Source organism: Harpia harpyja, chromosome 2 (assembly GCF_026419915.1).
Source record: "Harpia harpyja isolate bHarHar1 chromosome 2, bHarHar1 primary haplotype, whole genome shotgun sequence".
NCBI classification, from domain to species: domain Eukaryota; kingdom Metazoa; phylum Chordata; class Aves; order Accipitriformes; family Accipitridae; genus Harpia; species Harpia harpyja.
In genome coordinates this window covers 7461294-7483403 of record NC_068941.1, presented here as the reverse complement: position 1 = coordinate 7483403, position 22110 = coordinate 7461294, and the positions used below count along the sequence as shown (strand labels likewise).

The 22110-nt window shown below is 38.9% G+C and overlaps 1 protein-coding gene across 1 annotated transcript; it reads right to left on the bottom strand.

Moving 5' to 3' along the window:
• Positions 1-10436: 10436 nt before the first annotated feature.
• Positions 10437-21149, bottom strand: ADAD1 (adenosine deaminase domain containing 1). Its single transcript, XM_052810514.1, has 11 exons — positions 20963-21149; positions 19366-19542; positions 18756-18923; positions 18154-18222; positions 17482-17604; positions 16371-16494; positions 15992-16162; positions 14056-14282; positions 12418-12655; positions 11767-11899; positions 10437-10568 (listed from the first exon to the last, which is right to left on the bottom strand). Exons 1-11 carry the CDS (start codon positions 21147-21149, stop codon positions 10455-10457), a joined length of 1731 nt encoding a protein of 576 aa, XP_052666474.1. The 3' UTR covers positions 10437-10454.
• Positions 21150-22110: the final 961 nt, after the last annotated feature.

Here is a 22110-nt window from a genome sequence, read left to right as displayed (position 1 = left end):
AACCACCTTCAGACAGGAAGCCAACTTTCTTCCTGTTGTTTAATCAACAATTACTAAAATGAGAATGCTTCTTTCTTCTTCACTTAAATAATGCCACAGGATTTGTGAAAGGATAAATATATACAGATAAACAAATAGAACATTTAAATTATACAACTTCAGAACAACATTTTGTGTGGCAGTGGCCTATTCTATGGCATATTCTATGGGGGAGTGGGACAGCACATGAGGGAAAAAGTGTTTCATGCAGAAAGCACAAAGAGAGACTGCCAAAGTAAGTGTGGGCTTCTCTTACACCAGTGAATGTAGGTAAAATCCCTCTTGCTTTATAAAAATTCCAAAGTGTCATCAGGGGAGGAAAAACAAAAGTAATGATTCTTGCCATACAGGTAGAACATACGAAAAAATGTGTAATAAAACCTCTTTTACATGACGCCCCCACCTTTTTCCCCCCCCAAAAGAAGAGTATAAATACACTAAACAACTTAATGACAACTTACCAGCTCTCATCATATATCACAACTCAAATACTAGCATACAGATAATCAGAACACTGACATGATGTGCAAAGTACTGATCTTCAGCTGTATTTCAGCAGTAATGCTTATGACTGCAGCTTATGGAGCATCTCTATCAAAAGAAGAAGAGCGCCTTCTTAAAGCTTTAATAGAAGATTTAAAATTCCTGGAAAAAAGCAAGGACGTAAGTGGTTGATTTTCTATTGTAAGATCCTTTTCTATTTAGTTTTTTTCTACGTATTTTTTCTGAAAAATTAACTTTTTCTCCCCCTTCTCTACAGAAGATTCATTTTGACCTTTACACGCCAAATGAGAAACAGGTGAGTTTAAGTCTTCTGTTTTCAGAAGGATTTCTAAGGTATGGCTACTTTAAAATGATATATCATTGAGTTACACCAAAACAATTCACTTATCAGGGGGGCAGATATAAAAGACAAATCTGAACAGTTTGAATTCAGTGTGGGGAGTGCAGTTTCTTAAAGACACTTCTGCATTTGATGTGTATGCTCAAACATTAACAGGCTGATGTACAGTATTACCTCCTTGTTCTGTGCAGTATGCAACACAAAAGGAATCCTCCCTATTCATCCTGCTTAATACACGGTTGCATTCATAGGAAAAAACATTTTATGAATCATTTAAGCATTGCGTAAGATTTGCAGGAGGCAATACTGTTGTATTAACACTAACACAAGAACAATTTTGAGAATGAAACTAGACTTAGAAATAGATTAAATAAAGCAATATCTATATGAAATTGCCCATATTTTATCTAAACTAGATGCAGAGCCACTAGCCGGTTCTTTTTCAGATGTTATGTGTCTTCTATATCCCACCAATGATGAAACACAGTTATGCTCTACCTAATTCTTTTCAGGAACAAAACTTTACCAAGCCATTCTAGATATATTAGCTATATACTCATGTTTTATGGTATTTAGTTAATGCTTAAGACTTAGTTCCACAAGAATACTAGCATCGTGGTTGCTTCTTTCTAAAAAATTGCACATCAGAGTGCAGATAGTGTTCTAAGTACAGCTTTACCACTATTCATCGACAGGCTGCTGATCTGTACTACTTTTAAGTTCAGCGGGCAAGTAGACCAACAAACAAGAGCATCAAGTCATCAAGTTACTTAGTATTGGGAAGTAGTTAAAAACTTTATGCAAGTTATCTGTTAACTACTTTGAACCTTCAGTTAAGTTTTTAATCCAGAAGAATTCTCACTTAACAGTAATTTTGTTTCAGTAACGATTTAAAGCCAGATTCTGCAACCACTTCCTTATCTGAGTCATCTTTCTCATATGCTGGCAACATCAAGACATAACTATCTCAGAGCTCCAGTGCTTAAATGCAAACGTATGAGGCAGAGCAATAACATACTGTCACTGAGTGCCTGAAATAGCTTGTAAGACTGATGCGTAAAGTTATTTATCATATTCAAAAGCCAGATCAGATGCAGACATTAGACAGAGCAGCCAAAGTGTATTAACTGAAGATGGCTCTAAAAAGGCCACTGTAAAACTGACAGAGGCTTTGACTATTAACCCCTTTGCTAAGACATGATTTCCAAATGACAAGTACGAGTATGGCTTGGTTTAGGAGCAAATACTACAGCTTCGTGTTCCCAAGAGATATCCCAACACTTCAAGTGCCCTGTAAAGATTACTCACTTTTCAAAAGCTACAATAATCTACCATAGAACTAAGGCCACATGTAACACCTTACAACACGACTTTAGGGGGGAATAAATTAACTATACGTTGTAGAAAACCAACAGCTTAATTCCTGATATGAGGATAAAAACAACGGGTAATTGAGATTCTTTTAGATCAAATCAATTTTCCTCAGGAAGCAAGTTACATATATAATGATTTTGCTGACTGTTTCAGGAGTGCAGCCGGACATCTCTACAATGTTACCTGACAGAACTGGGCACCTTGGAGAATGAAATTGAAGATGAGGATGTTGATAATCTTCGAAATATCAAAAAGAATCTCCAGAGTCTTATGGTAGGCAATCTTTTTACCCAGTTAAGAAACAAAAAGAAGAAAAAAAGTGTTTCAGTGTTAGTGAAAAACAATGCCAGAATCAGTGTTTTTATGCCTCAAGGTCTATGTGTTATCATCTCTTGAGAATACAGGATTTTATACAAAAATATCATAACATTAAACTATATGACACCATCTATTTGCATGATAATCCAATACAGTAAACCAGATTTGAGCCGTACTAGTTATACAAGTCAACATTTGAAAAAATATGACATTTATTTTCTTTACTGAATCATGCAAGACATCTTACACTGACAAAAACTTGCCTTGAGGAGCATAACAATTAGCAATGGCTTCAAAACCTGTGCCATAAATTTATGACTGTAAAGGACCCAACAATGAATGTAGTACCCCTTGATACACTACATAAACAAATTCCATGGCTGAGATATCCTTGGATCATTTTAGAAATCCTCTCCAGGCTAGAAATTAAGATCTGCCTCTACTGCAGTATTTATCATAGAGAGTGAATGTGTTTAGCTTGTAGTAGTTTTACATTTACAAAAATCTCCTTTATAAGCAGCAGCTTCATCATATCATCCCTTAACACTTACCAACTGAAAAAAGCCAATCCCCTGAAATATTAAGGGTTCTTTTTTCTTAAAGAAAACCTTAACATACAGAAGTTGATGCATTACTGCTAAACTAGCTGGCAAGAGAGCTATCACCAATCAGCAAAAATATTTGTATTGCAGGGCCTAATTCCCCAAGGAACTGGATGCAAGATCTGTGAAGCAAATGACAAGAAGAACTTTCCTGCATTTCACCAAGAACTGAACAACCTTCTGAGATCTATGCTAAAATAAGCAGAAAACCATTTTTATTTTTACTGCTACATTATTTATTGAAATATTTAATTATCACTAACTTATATATTTTGCCCTGTGGCTTACCAGCTTGCTGTCTATTTTGGGACCACTGTATGTTCTTAGTCTGGGTGGTAAGACAGTCTGTTTTAAGATCACATTTGATCCTTTCCGTAAGCCCTACGGGCTCAGAATGTACTTTGGAAAACTAATTGGTTCTCACTTTGTCAATAAACTTAGAGAGACAACTATTTATTGAAAAAAATTATTAAAAGTTACCTGTAGATTATATTTAATAAATTTCAGTAACATACAAAAATCATGTGTAGAGTATTCTTTGTTAAACGATACTGTCTTTTTCACTGGTGACTTACTACTCTGCTTTTTTTTTTAAAACACAATAAAAGCAGCCCCCAAAAGCATTTACCAGCATACAAGCGTACAGGTAACAGACTCAAAACCAGACACCTACAAGATATCATTTTCAAAGCAATATTAAATACCAGTTTACACTGGCATACAGCACAAGGTATAGAAGTAATAGTACCAAGTTGCTTCCCTCAAAAAAGAGACCCAAAACAGCAAGGGTTTTTTGTGAGCTGTTCTCCTTAGCTACACAAGCTTTCTGCGATATTTTTTGCAGGATACATTTTTCTTGTTGGCATAAGCAAAACATGTAGTTCTCAAAACTGTTCAGAGACAGGGAAACTTTATTAAAACAACAATGCACCTGAACTAATAACTATGCAGGTAACTGAGGTACCAATGTCCCAGAACACTTACATGGCCAATTCTTTCCAGCAACAACTAACATAAAATTGATGATTAATGTATAAATCCATGTGAACATATACTGCCTTAAGTATTCACAAAGATCTTTTTGAGGAATCTCAGAAATGTGCTTGCTTCAAATGAAGATGGAGTCAGTCATTGAAAGTGACTGTGTGTGACATTGCAAGTTTTATGCAGAAAGAAACAACTAATAAGAGCATCTTTTACAATCCAAAACCCACCACTCAATGCTAACAATGCAAGCTGTAATCGATGAAAATAAGCCTACTACGACAGTTATCAGCCTATCGGTTAGTCTTTGATGTGTTTTGCTGGTGGGTGTGGTATGGAGTATTTCACATTATACTTAAAAACAGACTAACAATGGAAAAAACAGCAGTCTTCTTGAATGCTGCAAAGAGAAAATAGGTGTTAATGATAGCTTTCTGCCAAAACAGGGAAAATACTTACAGCGCTGGTATCTGTTGCTCTACTTATCTTCTCTTCTCACAGTAAAGGAGTGCTCTGTCCCCACCCACAAGGACTCAGAAAAGCAAAATACTGTCACTCATCCCAGCCACAAAAAGATCAGCTCCACCCTCTTCTCAAATCAGATGCCTTCCAAATGACAGCCCATAATAACAGTAATACCTAAATACAGTATGACATAGAAGATGAGAAAACAGGCAAGAAATTTATTCATAGAAGTTCTTTCTACCTTGTCAATCTTTGTAGAATAATGCTTCTCTTTACATAGATTCCTTCTTGCTTGATAAATTTTTAAAACAGCATGCAAAAAGAATGAAAAATTCTCCTTTAAACAAAGTGAGACAATATTTAAAGACATAGGAAGCACTGAGCCTATGAAATAAAGAGAGACTAGTCTTAAAGACACCCTTAAGAATCTAAGTATGATATGAGTACTACTGACTTCTGACTAGTACTGCCAACGTAGAGGAATTTTAGCACACAGAATCTTGCAAGACCACCCACACGTTAAGTGACCACAGCAGTAAAACTGAGCAAGGCTGAAGTTGCCTAGCAGTGACGCTAACCTGCAGAGTCAAATCTAGAAACCTCCTAGAACACCTGCTGGACTCCCCATCAGGTCTGTGTCTGAAGACAGTGTAGGAGGCTGGTCCAAGGAGGGGCTAACTTGCACTCTAGTGCCGAGTATTAGGGAGAGAATGGAAATAGAATTACAGTTTGATAGTAAATATACACAGTTTATTATGATTTAAGGCTAATAATAGATTTACAGCTGTAAAAACGTACTACATAATGTAATTGTAACTCAGTAATAGTGATGTGGGTCTAGAATATCCATTATTTCACTGAGTTTTTTCATCAGGTTACTTAATAAACATTATAACCTTCTGAATTGTTTACATCTAAAGCCTCTAATCTACAGCAGAAAGCTGCACCCCGAGGTAACAGCATCACACAAAACATGTGGCTTTGCAGACAACCATGTGCCAGTATCAGGCCATGCATGTTTATCTGCATCGCTCCCCAGGCCTCAACAATCAGAAAGAGAGTACAGGAGCAGTTTTCATTGAACATAGTTCTATTAATAAATTAGGCTTCCTTTATCATTTGCTTAAGCGTGAGAAACCTCAACTCTAAAGATATGGTAAAACCTACCTTGGGGTCAATCCATGCAGACATCCCATGTGGAATAACCAAGACCTTTTCTAAGTACCTAAACAGTAAATGTTAGATAAGGCAGGAACAGTCAAGTACTTCAGAAACCAAGAAATGATGGTGAAGAGATACCCACGTATTCATAAGTAAAAGAAGAAGCCATAGCTCACTAATAATTCCGTAAACAAAACACATGTAGTGTGAGAATATATACACCTTTTTTGAGGTTTTGGTCTGCACAAACTGCTTTGGAGTTGGGCTGCAATATTCCAAGACAGCTGCACGATTACAGTCACGGGAAGCAGTGGCTTTGGCTGTTCTGGCACTTGTTTTGGGGATTGCCACGTGACTTCTGTACAGTAGCCATGCTCTGCTGCGGATTTTCAAAACATCTGCTGGCTGGCTTGCTCCCCCTGTAGCAGCTCCAACAACCACTTCAAGACACCTTTTCAGAGAAGTACCTGTTTGACTATAAAGACTGCTGATACATACAGCTAGTTGAGGTAAGAGGAAGTTGTTTGTGTTGCACATATTTGTAGTCATGAGGCCTTTTAGATTCTGATTAATGTTTTAAGTTGATATTTCAGTTTCAGCCATACATAACTGTACGTTTCCTAAAAAGTATGCAAGACGTTTGCAAAACATTTTGCATGTCAGCAGCTGATGAAAGTTATTTATGTCATATTAACAAAAGGCACACTGGAAAAGCATGTAAACACACTCCTGCCATTCTGTAGAAAAATCTAAGGCAAAGGGTAGGTAAAAAACCCTGAGTGATTAACGATCAAGTATTCATTTCACTGCAGTTAAAAATGCCTGCAAATATGTACTCTTTTAAACGACAAGTTTCTTGACTAAATTAGGTTTCGGAGAACAAGGTCCGCTCAAAGCAATGCAAAAATGAAGATTTATGCTCAAGTCACTGTAATTTTGCATTCTCTAAGGGCCACTGAATGACAAAAAGCAGCAACAGAAAGTAAGTGTGACAAACATTACTGCAGCAGAATCTTGTGAAAAAACTCTTACTGTGAATCCCAGATACACAGTAGTGGTCACTACACTTCAGTGTGCAAAGAGGTTTGCAGATTGCCATAGCACATGATAAGAGTAGATAACGTTGAGCGTAACATAAAAGGTAAAGCTTAGACTAAATAAAAATATACTGTTGGCAAACGCAGTAAATAGCATAGCTCCAAAGACAGTGAAAAAAATCAGTTTACATTTGCTCATAAAATCTACAGAAAAAACACACAATGGATTTCTCACTAAAATTTGTACATTTACAAAATACAGACTGGGTAGATATTAATGTGAAATGTAACATTTGTCAAGTTCTGGTCAATTTGACAGAACGAGAAGTGTACTTTCCTCCCTATTTTGTGATACTATCACTTTAGTCCATTTGGTAGCCCTTTAGCCTGTTGTTAAAAAACAGGAAAAAACATCTAAAGTTGTTAAAATATTGATAAAAATTCTACGTACAGCAAACAAATTCTCCGTATATTTTTGCCTGTCAAATTTGCAACCAATTATAGCTAGATTCACATACTGAAATAGTAGCTGCAGGATCAGCTCCTGTATTTGCCCAAAATTTAAAAGAAATCTTTAGAGAAAAAGGATATTATATTGCAAGCATCTGAAAACGCATAGCAAGGTGAACTTCACTGTACATACCTTCTCCTCTAAGTTGTGAAACACCTCAGCAGAACCCCTTACAACACTTACGTCAATCAATTTCCTGAGCTCTCGTCTGCTTGATCCCACAGCTTTAATATCAAATTAAAATGTGACATGTATGACACGTGCCATGTACCATGACACACATCATGTATGTGCCATGTACGACATGCATGACACATCTGACATGTGACATGTATGCACCATGTATGAGACGACGACATTTATGCGACATGTATGATGTGATGTGTGACATGTGACATGACACATTACATGTGTGACATGTAACATGTATATGACATCTATGACACATGATGGGACATGCATGTGATATCTGTGACACGTGACTTACATGTGACACGACTTACACGTGACACAAGATGACATGACATGCATTAGTTGAGACATGCAACATGTGACGCGTGTGACAACATGCATAACATGAAACTCATATGACAACATGAGATGCGGTGATGCAACACACGTGAGATGGTGCCACACAACACGTTGAGACGTGACAACATGCATGACATGAAATGTAACACGCAACACGTGAGACATGGTGACATGCAACACACGTGAGACATGGCACACAACACGTGACTGATGACATGCATGCGATGTGCCATGTGACACGACTTATGTGACGTCAGATGTGATGTATGTCAGAATCAACATGTGGCATATTACAGCTATGTGACACGTCAAATCTGACATGTGTCACTTGTGACAAGTATATGCGTATAGGTATAGCAGGTGTGTGTATGCATACAGAGAGAGCGCATGCACGCATGCACAGCCATCTATGCATGTGTATATATAGTCTCACCAGTGGACCTCAATTCTTCTCAAGCAGGGAAGGGACGGAGAGGCTGAGCTCTCAACCAGAGGCTGTTGGTGCTGTTTGTGTTCACATGCCTGTCCCTGGTCTGTGCAGCCAGCCATGTATGTATGTACAATGTACATGTGCTCTGTGTTCATATACCTGACAGTAATACATCTTCAGCCTCATTACTGGAACTGCATTTTGGAATTACAGAAATAGCTGAGAAAAACCTGGACAGAACACCTACATGCTAATATTTACTAGCCCAGTGCATTCTGCATATGCTGTTTCTTAATCAAAGAACAATCCAGATACAAAACTGGATCCATGCTGTTGTCATCAACTCATTTCTCAAGGATACAGCTATCATGCCTAGCACAGCACATGGTTTTCACAACAGAACCTCTTTCCTCCAAAGAAGGAACCTAAGTTTCATAGATGTTTTGGTTTGCTGTTCAATTAATAAAATGGCTGAAGTACACAAAAAAAGCTCAGTTACTTGTACATATTTAAGGCTTCTGGCTTAACCACAGAAAACACCTTGGTGATGATGTCTCAGCCAAAGTCTAAGTCCATACAGAAAAATGGTCCAAAGTGTATAAAACGCTAACACACCGTCAAGGAAATTTATTGAAGTTTTAATACCCCTGAAAAAAGGCAACACTATGCTCTAGCCTGGAATATGACAGCCATTCTCAAGCATTCTTAGAAAGGAAACATTACATGGAGCAAATATTATGTGGAGCATGCGCCACAAAAAGACAACAAAACACCACCACACCACCACCACCCCCCATCTTAAAAAACCTAACAGAAAACAAAATAGCAGAACAGCAAAAAAAGTCAAGGACAAGCTTGTAACAAGTCAGTGAGTTTCAATAACCTGAAAATCAACATAAGGCTGTCTCTAGTAAAGAGTCCACATACTAGTTAGAAAAACAGATTAGGGGAAGAAAAAAACAAACAGAAAGAGGTTTTTGTTTTAGAATCCTCTTACGATATGAAGCTGAAACATGACTACAGCACTATACTATTACTGGTGTTTGAAAACACTACCTAACAGCTTTTGTATGATATACAAAAATCAAGTAACATAATGAAAGTGTACTCTCTAACTTAAATACACTAATGTTTCACAACACCACACAAAACCCAAGCGTGGTACTTAACAACATCCTTTTAAACATTATCATGATGTTACCATCTTCTTACCATAACTTACAAGGAAGCAACTTCCCTCTTGTTCGGCAACATTTTTCAGGTTATTATGCATGCAGACAATTTTGCAAGAACTCGTCAGTACTGATAAAGTAGTCTGTGGGTAGAAGAGTCCAACTAATTTACAAGCACTAGCATCTGATGGCTTTTGGGGCAGCCCACAAAAGTTGAAGGAACCTTGTTTCTGGTGACTTCTGTACTACAACACACTATTTTGTTATTTACAGCTTTGACACCTTTAAAATGCTTTAAGTCCACTACCAAAAATAGTGGTTGTCACAGAACAGTTGAGTAACAGCTTGGCAATTCAAACTTTCACACGTGAAGTACACAGATTATTTTTTAACACTTCTACCACAAACAATATACAGTGAACTACAAGCCACTTGGCAAACCCATGCTAAAGAAGTCTTAAAATGACTAGCAAAGGATGCCTACAGATAAAGCATAGATTGCCAATTTTTGTTTCTGAAAGTGATTCTCACATTGTAATACTTTTTTTTTTAAAGAAATCCCAACTTTTATTGTTTTGGGTTTTTTTGGTTGTTTTTTTTTTCTTTTCTATAAAGACAGTTATGAAAAAGGCAGGGAAAAAGAAGAAATCAATACACAGCAATCCTGAAACTAACAGGAAAAAACCATGTTAATAACTCCATGGCGGGGGGGGGGGGGGGGGTGAGGGAGCAGAATGAGGTGGCATTGAGGGGCAAAACAGAACAGATTTGCAAAGCTGTTAGATACTCCTACCCATGAGAAAACACCAACTTTTGGAAAAGACTAAACTGTTACAGATGGTTTAACAACCACATTTCAATTGACAGCTCTGGAATGATGTTCTTGCTGCAAACATGAACCCTACAGTTAAACATTTTATTAATCAGAATTACATCTTACTGAAAGAAATCATCCACACTGACTTCACATACAATCCATGTCACAGTCAGTCACTGAACTGTTCGATATGTGGAGACTTCACAATCCAGGATCCATAACTATGTTGCTCTAAGTAGCTTTGCAGCAAATTTTTAGCTTCTTGGTACAATTCAGATTGAATCTAAAAAAAGAAGAAAGGTCTTGAAAGATCTCAAGAATTATGGTTACAGAGATCTCTGTTCTTTACCACCAGCATATAATATGCACAAGCACAAACCTTGTAGAAAACAATACCTACAAATCTTACGGTTCCCTCAGTTGCTGACAGTGAGAGAAGGTGTTACAGACTCTCAAAACATATTCTTTTTATGTATTTGGGCATTTATTGGGATGAGAGAATTGTTCTGCTAAACATTATTTTTTTTGGCATCTTTTCAGTTCCAATAATATCTTTACACTGAAAAGAAACATTCAATATCATCCAATGCAAATCTAAACACATGGTGAACAGTGTTAGCAGTTCAACAGTCAATTAGCAAGCCATCCTATTTCAAAGTAGCTTTTGAATCATTTAAAAAATGATCTCTTGCATGTTCTGACAGGAGAACAAAAAAGACATGTACTTTATAAAAGCTTAAGTTTCACGTAACAGTTTTGGAAATAAGTATCTCCTGAACCAAGCAGAGGAAAAAACTGGAAGAGTACAGAGAAGTATGATGAGCCTACATATTTCCAAGTATGGACAGAAGCGAGTGAACTGTGGTTAAAGCGATCAAGAATCACAGCAGCAGCTCCTTTAAGTAGTTTCTCTGTATTTTTATAACACAGAGGAAAGCCTGAGACCTAATGCTGTCATCTGATGAACGATTCCTACTTTCCTATTCCTCTATGACATAAGAATCCTCCCACAAGACTACACTGTGGTAGAAAAATATCTACACGTGTGGTGGGTTGACCCTGGCTGGAGGCCAGGTGCCCACCAAAGCCGTTCTATCACTCCCCCTTCTCAGCTGGTGCCCAAACAGGGATGTATGAAACAAATATAAAAAGTGAGATTGGAAATGAACTAATGAACAAAAAGCTCCCAATCTTTTTAATATGAAACTATCTTATGCGAGAAAAATGGCCAGCAACCTCCATGTGCTGAGACAAAACATGGCAGATTTTCATAGAGAATGTTTTAAGATTAATTCAGTAGATTAATTTTGCTTGAAAAATTTCAGACCATTCTCAGACAAAGATTAGAGGCAATAACAGAGATCCAGCTTTTCAGGTGAAGTCTTCACAAAACAGAAAGACCCCCCTGGCTATCAAACCAGCTTAGAGAGTAGCCATAATAAGACTCCTTACTAAAACTCTCCCATTCTGTACCAGCTTACCTTAGCTTCATGGTACGTTGCAACTTGAAGCAAATCATTCCGTTCTGCTTCCTTAGCAAGCAATCTGAAACGACTGAACATTGCTGCCTTGCAGAGGCGACTTGCCATGTAAGTGCCACTTTTGAATGGCGAACTGCAGTCAAAATGAAAAAAGAATAATAAAACTCAGTAACAAATACACTACAGGTATATTGCTTTTAACATTACAGGATTTTTTTCCCCTCTAATGCTTTGTGAATATGATAATATGATCCTACTTCCACTTCCAATGAGCAAAGTTAATGCAAATCAGCAGCTGTGAGAATTTAAACAAGTAAACCAAAAATGGTTTTCAAACTGGAATTTATCTGAACTATTTATCTGCCAATTGGTTTTATGCATTAAAACACCCACTACAACAGACAATGGAATAAAGATATCTCAATTCAAAGAACTGTTCAATTTCACATCTTAGCACCTCACTGTAAAGTTACAAGATCTCTAAAGCTACATCTAATCACAGGATGCATTCACCTAACACAGAAGAGAATCTCTCTCATTTGGGTAATGCTGTGGCCTCCATGCATAGCTTAAAAAATGAATACTCCAATGAATCAGCACAGAACAATAGGGCTAACCATGATTTCCAACATATTGAAAAAAAATTCTAACCTTTCAGTGGTTTTTCCACTTAACCCATCCACAACCTCCAGTGATGCGTCTGACAATGACCAATTCAAACTAAGAGACCTCTGTTGAAAGTCTGTTTGAATTGAGTGTGCAGCATTCACCACATAAGTATGAGATCTGTTGACCAGGTAAGGCATGGGAAGCTTTGATGTAAGTGCATCATCAACACGCTGTTTTATAGCTATTTCTAGCCCTCTTGTACCCTTGCAATTTCCATTTCCTATTAAACAAAAAAAATCAGTCACATATAAAGTACATCAAATTAAAAAAGAAAAATTAAAGAATCTAAGAATGCAGATGTTTCCACTAGTCTACATTATAATCATTCTTCTACACAAAATTGATATTTGGAAAAATCAGTTCCAATATTCAGTTCACAAAATAAAAATGATTTCACAATTTCTTCTCCGGAGGCATCATTATTTTCATTGCATACCTCCTTTCTGGAATAATTATTCTTCATCAACTCTTTACAGTCCTTGCAGAACACACCATTAAAATAAAAGCTGCAACACAAACTTTGATGTTCTAGATTTGAAAACGCACTACAGAGTTTTCTCATATTACTCCACATCCAACAGTATTTCTGACTGCCTACTAAACAAACATACTTTGGTCCATAGTATCTCAAGGAATGGCCATAGAATTTATACTAAATAAAAGGGCAATACATTATAGATTACATTTACTTTGAATACCATTTAAGTGAGCATATTAGAAATTTTTCTATCGCTTTTACTTAAAGTGCCCAGACTTCCTCAGAAGGTACTGGCAGGCATTCACCAACTCTTCCAAGATCTTTTGGAGCACTTCAAAAACCTTGTTCTGTGTTAGAAAAGGAAAAGCTGGGTCATCTTCAATATCTGGGGAACTCAGACACCTGTGTACTAAGTCTCATAATACAAATACTAAGAGGAAGAAACACCTGAAAACCTTTAATTTAATTCCACCACATAAATAAAAGCTACTGAAATGAGTTCCGATAATAGTATGGTCTTCCTGACTGCCACAAAATCTTAGGAATTCACTATCACCTTGGTAATCCCTATTCCTCAACAAAATGCCTATCTGCACAAACCAATACGAAGCGGGGAGGGCGGCGCAGAGCACGGACACAAACAAAACCGAACAAAGACTTTCCCATAGAGCTCATAAGATAACCCAGGGTGAAACTGAGCATTTTCAGTTAAATACTGGCAGTTTTTCCACCACTGCTCCATTCTACAGTTAAGTGACTAACATTGTCACCTTAAAGTCACCATTATTTGACTGAACAGTTAACAGACACAGCATTTGTCACACGACGTTTTCTCAATATCTAAAATACAATTTGTTATAAAACAATGGTGAATATCTTCTGTTACTCTTAATACATAGTAAAGGAACGACAATCTGGCAAGCTAAAACAAGCCCACAATGACAAAAGAATGAGCATAACTGAGTTTTACATCAGGGTATTTCAAAGATGAGTGAAAAAAAAATATACACACTTAGTACCTTTTCAGAAAAGTACTGTAATTCTTTAAAGAACCATCTTGGTTTAGTTCATGTTTTATAAAATGTAATCAAACTGAACATGAAAACATACAAAAAACCCACTGAAATTTGCATTAAGCTTACCTACAAGAATACTGTTTATATACACTGGTTCGATGAAGTGACTCAGCAACGCTCCCTGAATACCAACCACTTCCCATTTTGTTAATTTGTCACTAGCGGACATACTGCTTGCTCTAACAGTTTTAGGTGGACAACAAACAGTTAGGTAAATCTTGCCTTCTATAGCAACATGGAGACTCAGTTCTTCATTAGTTTCATAAGCAGATATAGATTGTGGATTGAGATGTCTAAAGTAAGACAAGAAAATGAATTTCAGTGACAAAGTACTCTAATAAGAGATTATTGTAAGGTGGTATCTAATATGGTTTCTCAGAAAACAGTATCAACAGATCTGGGCCTTGCAGTATGTTCAATATTTGTAAATTTTGGAAACACCACATTCAGCTGCTCAAGTAACTGGAATACCAAAATCAGTATTTAAATACGAAATAGTAATTCAACCTAATCTTAGCCATCAGTTGTGCTAACATTAAAAAAGATCAGCATACACTGCAAACAAGCAATCACTTTGTGTCTACTTGCACTATGACAGAAGTTACTTGGAGGCTGTTCATCTTGTAAAAAAGCAGCTGTAAGGTTGGTAATCTCCGTTAAAACATAACTTACATTGCAATTCTTCAAAATATTTAAAACTAATAGATGCCAACACATCAGGGAGACGGAACAGTGACAGTTCTGAAGCAAAACGGTTTCCCCCTTAACTAAAGAGGGATGAGAAGTCAAAGCTTGAAGTTTTGAGCTAACTCTCCCCAACAATAACGTAACTTATAATGCTATGATCAAAGGTGATTTTGCTTTATTACATTATTATAAAGCACCCATTTAATTTTGGGTTAAGTAACATACTACCACCTGTTAATAAGCGGCCACATTTTGCTACTCAATGGATTACTTGAAAGTAGCTCCCTTCTAAAAACTCTTTAAATAACTCTATACATAAGCAAATCTGCTGTGTTAGAAAAAAATACTTCCCAGAGTTCGTCTCAAGAGAGCGCACACCAGAATGGACAAAAAACAAGAGAAAAAGCGCTGAATCTGTGATCTGTCAACTATTATAAAGTAGCTTACAAACTGCACCCAGTCTCATCAACCATTTCCTTGTAAGAGCAGGCTGCGACACTGAAAGTAATCTAAAACCTTCTGCAATTCTAACAGGAGGGACTCCCCCAGTCAGCACAACTTGCAATGAATTGGCTGTGACTTCTAGTTCACAAGTCTGCCTTCCCAACACTGCAAATACAGTATGGAAGTCACTAGCTGTCTTGTATATATGGAAAACTTATGACTGTACAACTTTCAGGGACATTATTCCACTGCACCACTAGAAGGGACACAAAATAACGCTGTTCATAATAACCTGGTAAACCAGTGACTGCTGCTTTTAAATGTCAAAACTATTAAAAAAACCAAAACCACTTTCAGAAATTTAACAGAAGTTACAAGTGGAAAGATAAGCATAAGACTGTCCCATCAAGTTTCTCTCATTACCTTTTTTCTACAAAGCAGAGTAGGAGCCTATTGTTTCAATTCAAGGCTTTTTATACTCTAGTCCTGTGGTGCAAAGGATGACATGAAGTCACCACATCCACCTGCTCAGTGATTAAATTAGTCATTTCTTAGTATTTTAATAGTATCTTGGGAGGGGGGTTAACAAGTAAGTGGGTATCCATAATAAACAAAGCATCATCCTGAAGCTATAACCCATGTAAAAGTTTATCGTCATGTTGAGCTGTCTCTCATACACTTATCACTACCACCCTGTACATTAAAGCTTCCAAAACATGAAAAAAATTCAGAATAGCTCCTCCCACCTTAGAAACATGTAACAATGCATAATACATATTTTCCCACACTCACAACAATGTGACAATGTGTTTGTCACTGCAAACAAATTAATCTTCCACCACAACATCTCCGAAAATACCAAGGGACTTACATCTGTGATTTTAACTGAGCAGTTCCTTTTGGAAGCTGATTCATGTAGAGAAAGATGGTTGTATTTTGCTTTAGGGTAAGCAGCTTTGAGCCTGGTGCTGTGCAAAATATGGATTTCTCTGTCCTTGCTGGATTTTCATTATAGAAGAGCAAAAGATGTCTATAAAAATATCTAAAAGAAAGCATTAAGTAACAGTACATGTGAAAAGCACTACTTTGTTTACAAATACATGGATATTCACATTTAATTCACAATTTGAAAACAATCCAGAAGGTACTAACTATAAAATGCAAGTGCACTTATATTTACATTTGCAAAACTAAAACTGAGAAGAACTGGCTGCAAGACAACTGATAACTATTTGTACACACATTCTCACCTAAGTAGAGAACGCCTTGCAATAACAATGGCATGGCTGTCATGCAACACTCTTCCACAAGGTTGAAAGCACTGACTGTAATTATATTCTCCTGTTCCTAGAGCTACAACTTCATGCTGTCCACCTAAAAAGAAAAAACATTTATTTTTACATCATTGTGGTGGGATAGCCTTGTCTGGCTGCCAGGTGCCACCAAGCTGCTCTCTCACAGCCCCTGTCCCCCAGCAGGTTGGAGTCTATGATCTTAAAGCTCTTTTCCAACCTAAACAATTCCATGATTCTATGAAAAAACAAAATGAAAAAGCTCGTAGGTCAAGGTAAGGACAGGGAGATGGCTTGCCATTTACCATCATGTGCAAAATAGACTCAACATGGGGAAGATTAATTTATCACCAATTAGAGCAGGATAGTGAGAAACAAAACCAAAACTAAAAACACCTTCCCCCTACCCCCTCCTCCTTGGCTCAACTTCACTCCTGACTCTTCTACCTCCTCTCCTCCCAGCCCGAGTGGTGCAGGGGTATGGGGAAGCATCAGTTCCTGACACTTGGGTCTCTACCACTCCTTCCTCCTCACGCTCCTTCCCTGCTCCAACACGGGCTCCCTCCCACAGGATACAGTCCTTCCCACCAGCCGCAGTTCTTCAAGAACCGCTCCAGCGTGGGTCCCTTCCGTGGGCTGCAGTCCTTCAGGCACAGACTGCTCCAGTGTGGGTCCCCCGCAGGGTCACAGGTCCTGCTAGAAAACCTTCTCCAGCGTGGGCTCCTCTCCACAGACCACAGCTCCTGCCAGAAGCCTGCTCCTGCGTGGGTCCTCCACAGGCTGCAGCTTCCTTCAGGGCATATCCACCTGCTCTGGCCCATACTGGTCTATACATACAGCCTTACTCCTCTTTGAGACAGCACAAGGAAATGCTTATGTTGGTCTTGAATAGTTGCATGACTGTAGCATAATTATGCATGTGACAGAGCCATCAAAACAGAGTATTTCAAAGAAGGTGACCCACCCTTTACATTTATTAAGGATCAGAAACGCATTAATCAAAGCTCTCTGGCAACACAAACAGCCTAGGTTTTCCACTCCCCGATACTCATGATCAAAACAGACTTACCTTTTTCAATGATGAAGGCAGCCAGTGAACTGCCGCAACTTTGGTACTCAGGATGTGCGGTAGTCAGCCTGTTAAATACTTCTCCAAGTGTTTGCGAAAGCTTTTGATATATAAGCTGTCCTCCTAAACAAAACAATAAAAACCAGCAAGACACAAATTTGCAGGGGAGAGGGAACAGACATGATCAACCACTTGACAAATTATAACTGTAAACACATGGTAAAAGCACTATCAACACACACTTCTGGGATTCTGAAGATTATCAGGATGAATATAAATAAATAAAGGACAAGTACACCTAAACAATTTATGCTTTTATTATTCATGACAATAAATCAGGGGTATGGATCAAGTTTGATCAACTACTCCACACAGTGTTTCAAGTAAGGACAGAAATACTGTTTCTATTTCTGTCACCAGTTCACCACTTAAATTCAAGCAATTTACTTAAGTTGTGTCCATTTGTAGAACCAATGGTCAATCTCCTATTTTAGTGACACTAATTCTTACAGCGTTCTTCAGAGAGGTTTAAAATAACAGCAACTCCATAGAGATCACTAAATGTATTAAAAGAAGAATTAAAAAAAAAAAAGGCAAATTAAAAAAAAAAAAAAAAAGCAAGCATTTGCTGGCTAATTGGAATCAATAGAGAAAACCAAGACTATTCCTTACCAAAACAGATCCTTGAGGCGCGAACACAGTTTGCTGGAGTTTGGGGCTCAGCAGGAGTACAGAGAGGATCTAAGAATTTAACAAAATTTCAAACTGTGATGGACATTCCAAGTTTCAAAGCATGGATCTCACACTATTTCCAGCAAGTTAAAGTTTCTAATTCTCTAAGAATTTTTTTTTCTGACTTTGAAGTCCTTATAAGCATAGAACTATTTAGGCAGCAACACTTAAAAGAAGATAAACGTTATGGTAACTGAATTCTTTTGAAAGTAGTAACTCAGTGTTGAAGCCTTTTAATCATAAAAATTCAAAACCACATAAGATCAGCTTCATGTTGCTGTTAGCTAGTGAGTAGCAAATCAAGTGCAACAGCAACAAATAAATTAATTCCTTCAGTAATCTCCACTCTGGGCTACAAACTGATGCAACTCCTCATACACAAAAGACAAAGGAAAAAAACAGTTAGCTCTGTCCAAAGGATTCAAGAAAACCAACAGAGGCCCTGATACGGAAGCATTTAATAAAACTACACAGAGATTTTGCATAGGAAACCTTTAAACCAAGCTTTTCAAATTCTAAATAGGTGTTGCTAGAATAATTACCTGACTTTTCAGAAGCCTTCACCCCTGTATACTCCAAGTTAAGTAGCTCATCAAGAGCCAGTTTAGCTGCATTTAATCTAGATTCCTTCTTGTTTTTTCCCAGTCCAGTCTTGTAGCAAACACCATCTACCACAGCACAAAAGGCAAAATAAGGCCTTATGATATTGCCTTTAAAGGAGAAAAAAAACCCAGACACAATTAGTGAAATTATTTTAAGGTACTTTTATCCATAGCTTTATGTGCTTATATTCATTCCAAGGACAAGAACAAAACAAAAAGACAATTTTAGCAAATACAATTCAAACCTTTCACTTCCAGAAGAATTGTAGCGGCTTTCACTTTATGCACTTTTCACAAAGTTCTGGTAGCAGCCAGAATTTTATACAATTCATCTGATCAAATTCTGTAGTAATTAATTATGAGACACAGCTGTGTAGACAATAAAAAGGGCAGCCAAAAAGCAACATATGTGTAGGGTAGTACAACCAACAGTAAAAAAAAAAAAAAAAAAAGTCATCTGTATTAGTGCCATCAATACTAACTGCAGAACGCCAAATCATCTCAAGGACAAGCAAATATTATTTTATTTAAGAAAAGAAGAAGTATTTACCTGCCACACTAGTTTCTTTCAATTCAAGTTGTAAATGGTGCATTTGTGCAAACTGATGCAAGGCAGACACTGGGTTTATTACCCCCTGTTCATATCTTGCAATAAACTCCTCTAGGTCTTTCTTTGGAGGAAGTGCTGATAATGGCGGTGCATGGGCTGCTTTCAAAAGAAAAGGTTCTGAATCAAAATTAAGAAAAGAACTGAACACACTGACAGTTTAAATCTGTTTACAATAAATGCTTTTTCGATGCTTCTTAGAAGAACAAAAAGCAAAACATTTACTCTAGAGCAGTATTGCTTTGTACTGAATCCTACATTAACAACGCCAGCAATTCAGAAACGGTGTGTACCTCCTCTTTTAAAAGCATCAAAGCTTTGAGTACTAAATCCATTAACCTCTGAATATAGACAGACATTATATGTAAATACAACATATATTCCCCCTCCCCTCCCCTGCAAACCAGCCATCAACTGAAAGTTGCTGATGGCAGATTAAAAACAATGGAGCATGTGGTTTTTTCACACAAAACTATGAAGCAGTGAACACCCTGTCGTAAAACACTATAAAAAGTTTTAGCAACCACACACATTATTCAAAAAGCAGATAACTCATTCAAAGAAAAAGAAACCCACCCACAAAGAGCTGCTAAATACAGAGACAGCGCCTCTAGCTGAAGTGGCCAGGACAGAACACGGGGAGAGCTGCACTGCACACCCACCCTGACCCTCCAGGTCCTCCCCACGCCCATGATTAACCACACTGGGAACCAGGAGAGCAGGTGGGTGGATATTTCATCTGTCCTAGCACAGAGCCCTTAGGCTCTTCAGAGGGCAATATGAAGCAAGTTAGTCAAGTCATAAAAGACTTCTATAAATTCTGAGGAGTAGTCCTGAGGCAAACCCACACTTCTGAGTTTCATTCAAAATACAAGCTCTTTCAAGGAGCACACTATATCTGGACAGTTGTCTTTGACTTGGCGATCTCCTATAGAACAACCAATTAACATTTCCTGCAGCATCTACTTCTGTGAAGGATCGGTGTGTTCTGTTAGCTTTGAGAGAAAAAAATGAAATCTTTTGCCCTGTATCAACTCTAGGATGGACAGGTTGCCATATACTCAGGCATAAGTATCTCCCAGCCAAGAAGAACTAAAGTAAACTAAATTCATAAATAGGTGCCTTCACCTCAATACAACTATTTGATGAGACAGAACTCAAAAACATCCCAGGACATCTGGAACCGCAGCTAAAACTTCTTCTATGAAAATTCATGAGGCAGTACGTATTCTATATTTTGGCAACCTCTACCGCACTTTTAATGTGTAACTTGGAATTTATAATTATGAAACACAGCAGACTATATAGCCCACCCTACAACAAATCTCTTACTCTAACAAACTTCCAGTAAAGGACATAGGAAAGAGAGAAACAAGGTCGAGCAGATGCTAAAGAAGTCACTTAAGAAAGTACAACGGTAAAAAAAAGCAGCAGAGGGTTGCAACCTTTCAAAAAAGAAAAAAATCATAAAGTTACTTATTCACTAGCATCAACAGTGTATTTTAATAGCTAATCTCAGTGTACAAACGGAGAAGTATACCTGGATTTTGCGTCACCTTTGGTACAGCACACCTCTCAGAAGGTGGAAGTTTTGGCCTTACGCTCACAGACTGAGAAAGCACCTCTAAAGGTGCCTGCCTAGGAGCCCGAGCTGGCAAAGTCCTCTTTTGCATGGGGTCAAAGGGGGGTATTCCAGCACTCTGAAACCAGCCGCTGCTGCTAGTCATTTTGGATCAACCTAAATAAGTTTAACAGTAAAGTTACGAGATGTTTTCTCCGTTTTTCTTAGTTCAGACGTTTTCCCAAGAGCACTACCAACAACTCGCACTCCGCTTCCCCACACAACGGAGCAAAAGAACCGAGACCCAGCGTCCTTCCCATCCCTCCCCTTCCCCAGCCGGCACCGCAGGGTTCGAAGACCCTTCTCCGGTTAGTTAACCACCTTCCCCCACGCGTGATGCCCCTCTGCACCTCGTCTTGCCACCGGCTCCAAGGAGAAGACAACCCCCCAGCCGGCTCTGCGGGGAGCGAGGCAAGAACTACAGCAGCAAAGCTGATCCCTCTCAAGTTTCCAGGAGGAGCTAGCGCTGGAGCAGAAGGCTTTAGTACCCGCTCTCCTCTCCCTGTGCTGTGAGAAAACCCACACCTGCCGGGCTCGGCCGCCCTGACCGTCCCGCTGCGGGCGGTGCCGCAGGGTTTACACCCGACGGGTAGGTGGAGCTCGCCTGAGGTAAATGGAAGGAGGAGGCGCAGGGGCTGCACGGCAGCTCCCCCCTCTCCGCCCTCAGGGGTGGGCTCTAACGGCCGAAGCGCAAAGCCGTCCCTCAGCTGCCGACCCCCCCCCACCGCCAGCATGTTAGAGGCGGCGGCGCCTCTGGCCGGCCCCTCCATTTTGTCGAGGGGAAAAAGGCGGGGGGCGATGCCTCCGCCGAGAGCCCTTCCGCCCGCCGCGGCGCGGCCGAGGGAGAACGCCAGCCTCCTCCTGGCGCAGCAGCGGCCGCCGACCGGCCCCCACCCCACGCTGTCTGGTCGGTTTCCCGTGCCACCCACCGGAGCAAGGCGGCAACCGGGAGGGGCGAGAGGCGTCACGGGCCGGCATCGGCTCCGCCGGCCGCAGCCGCACCCCGACCCGCTTGCGGCAGGGGCACGTAGCGGTGAGCGGGCCACGGGGAAGCACCGGCCGGCGGG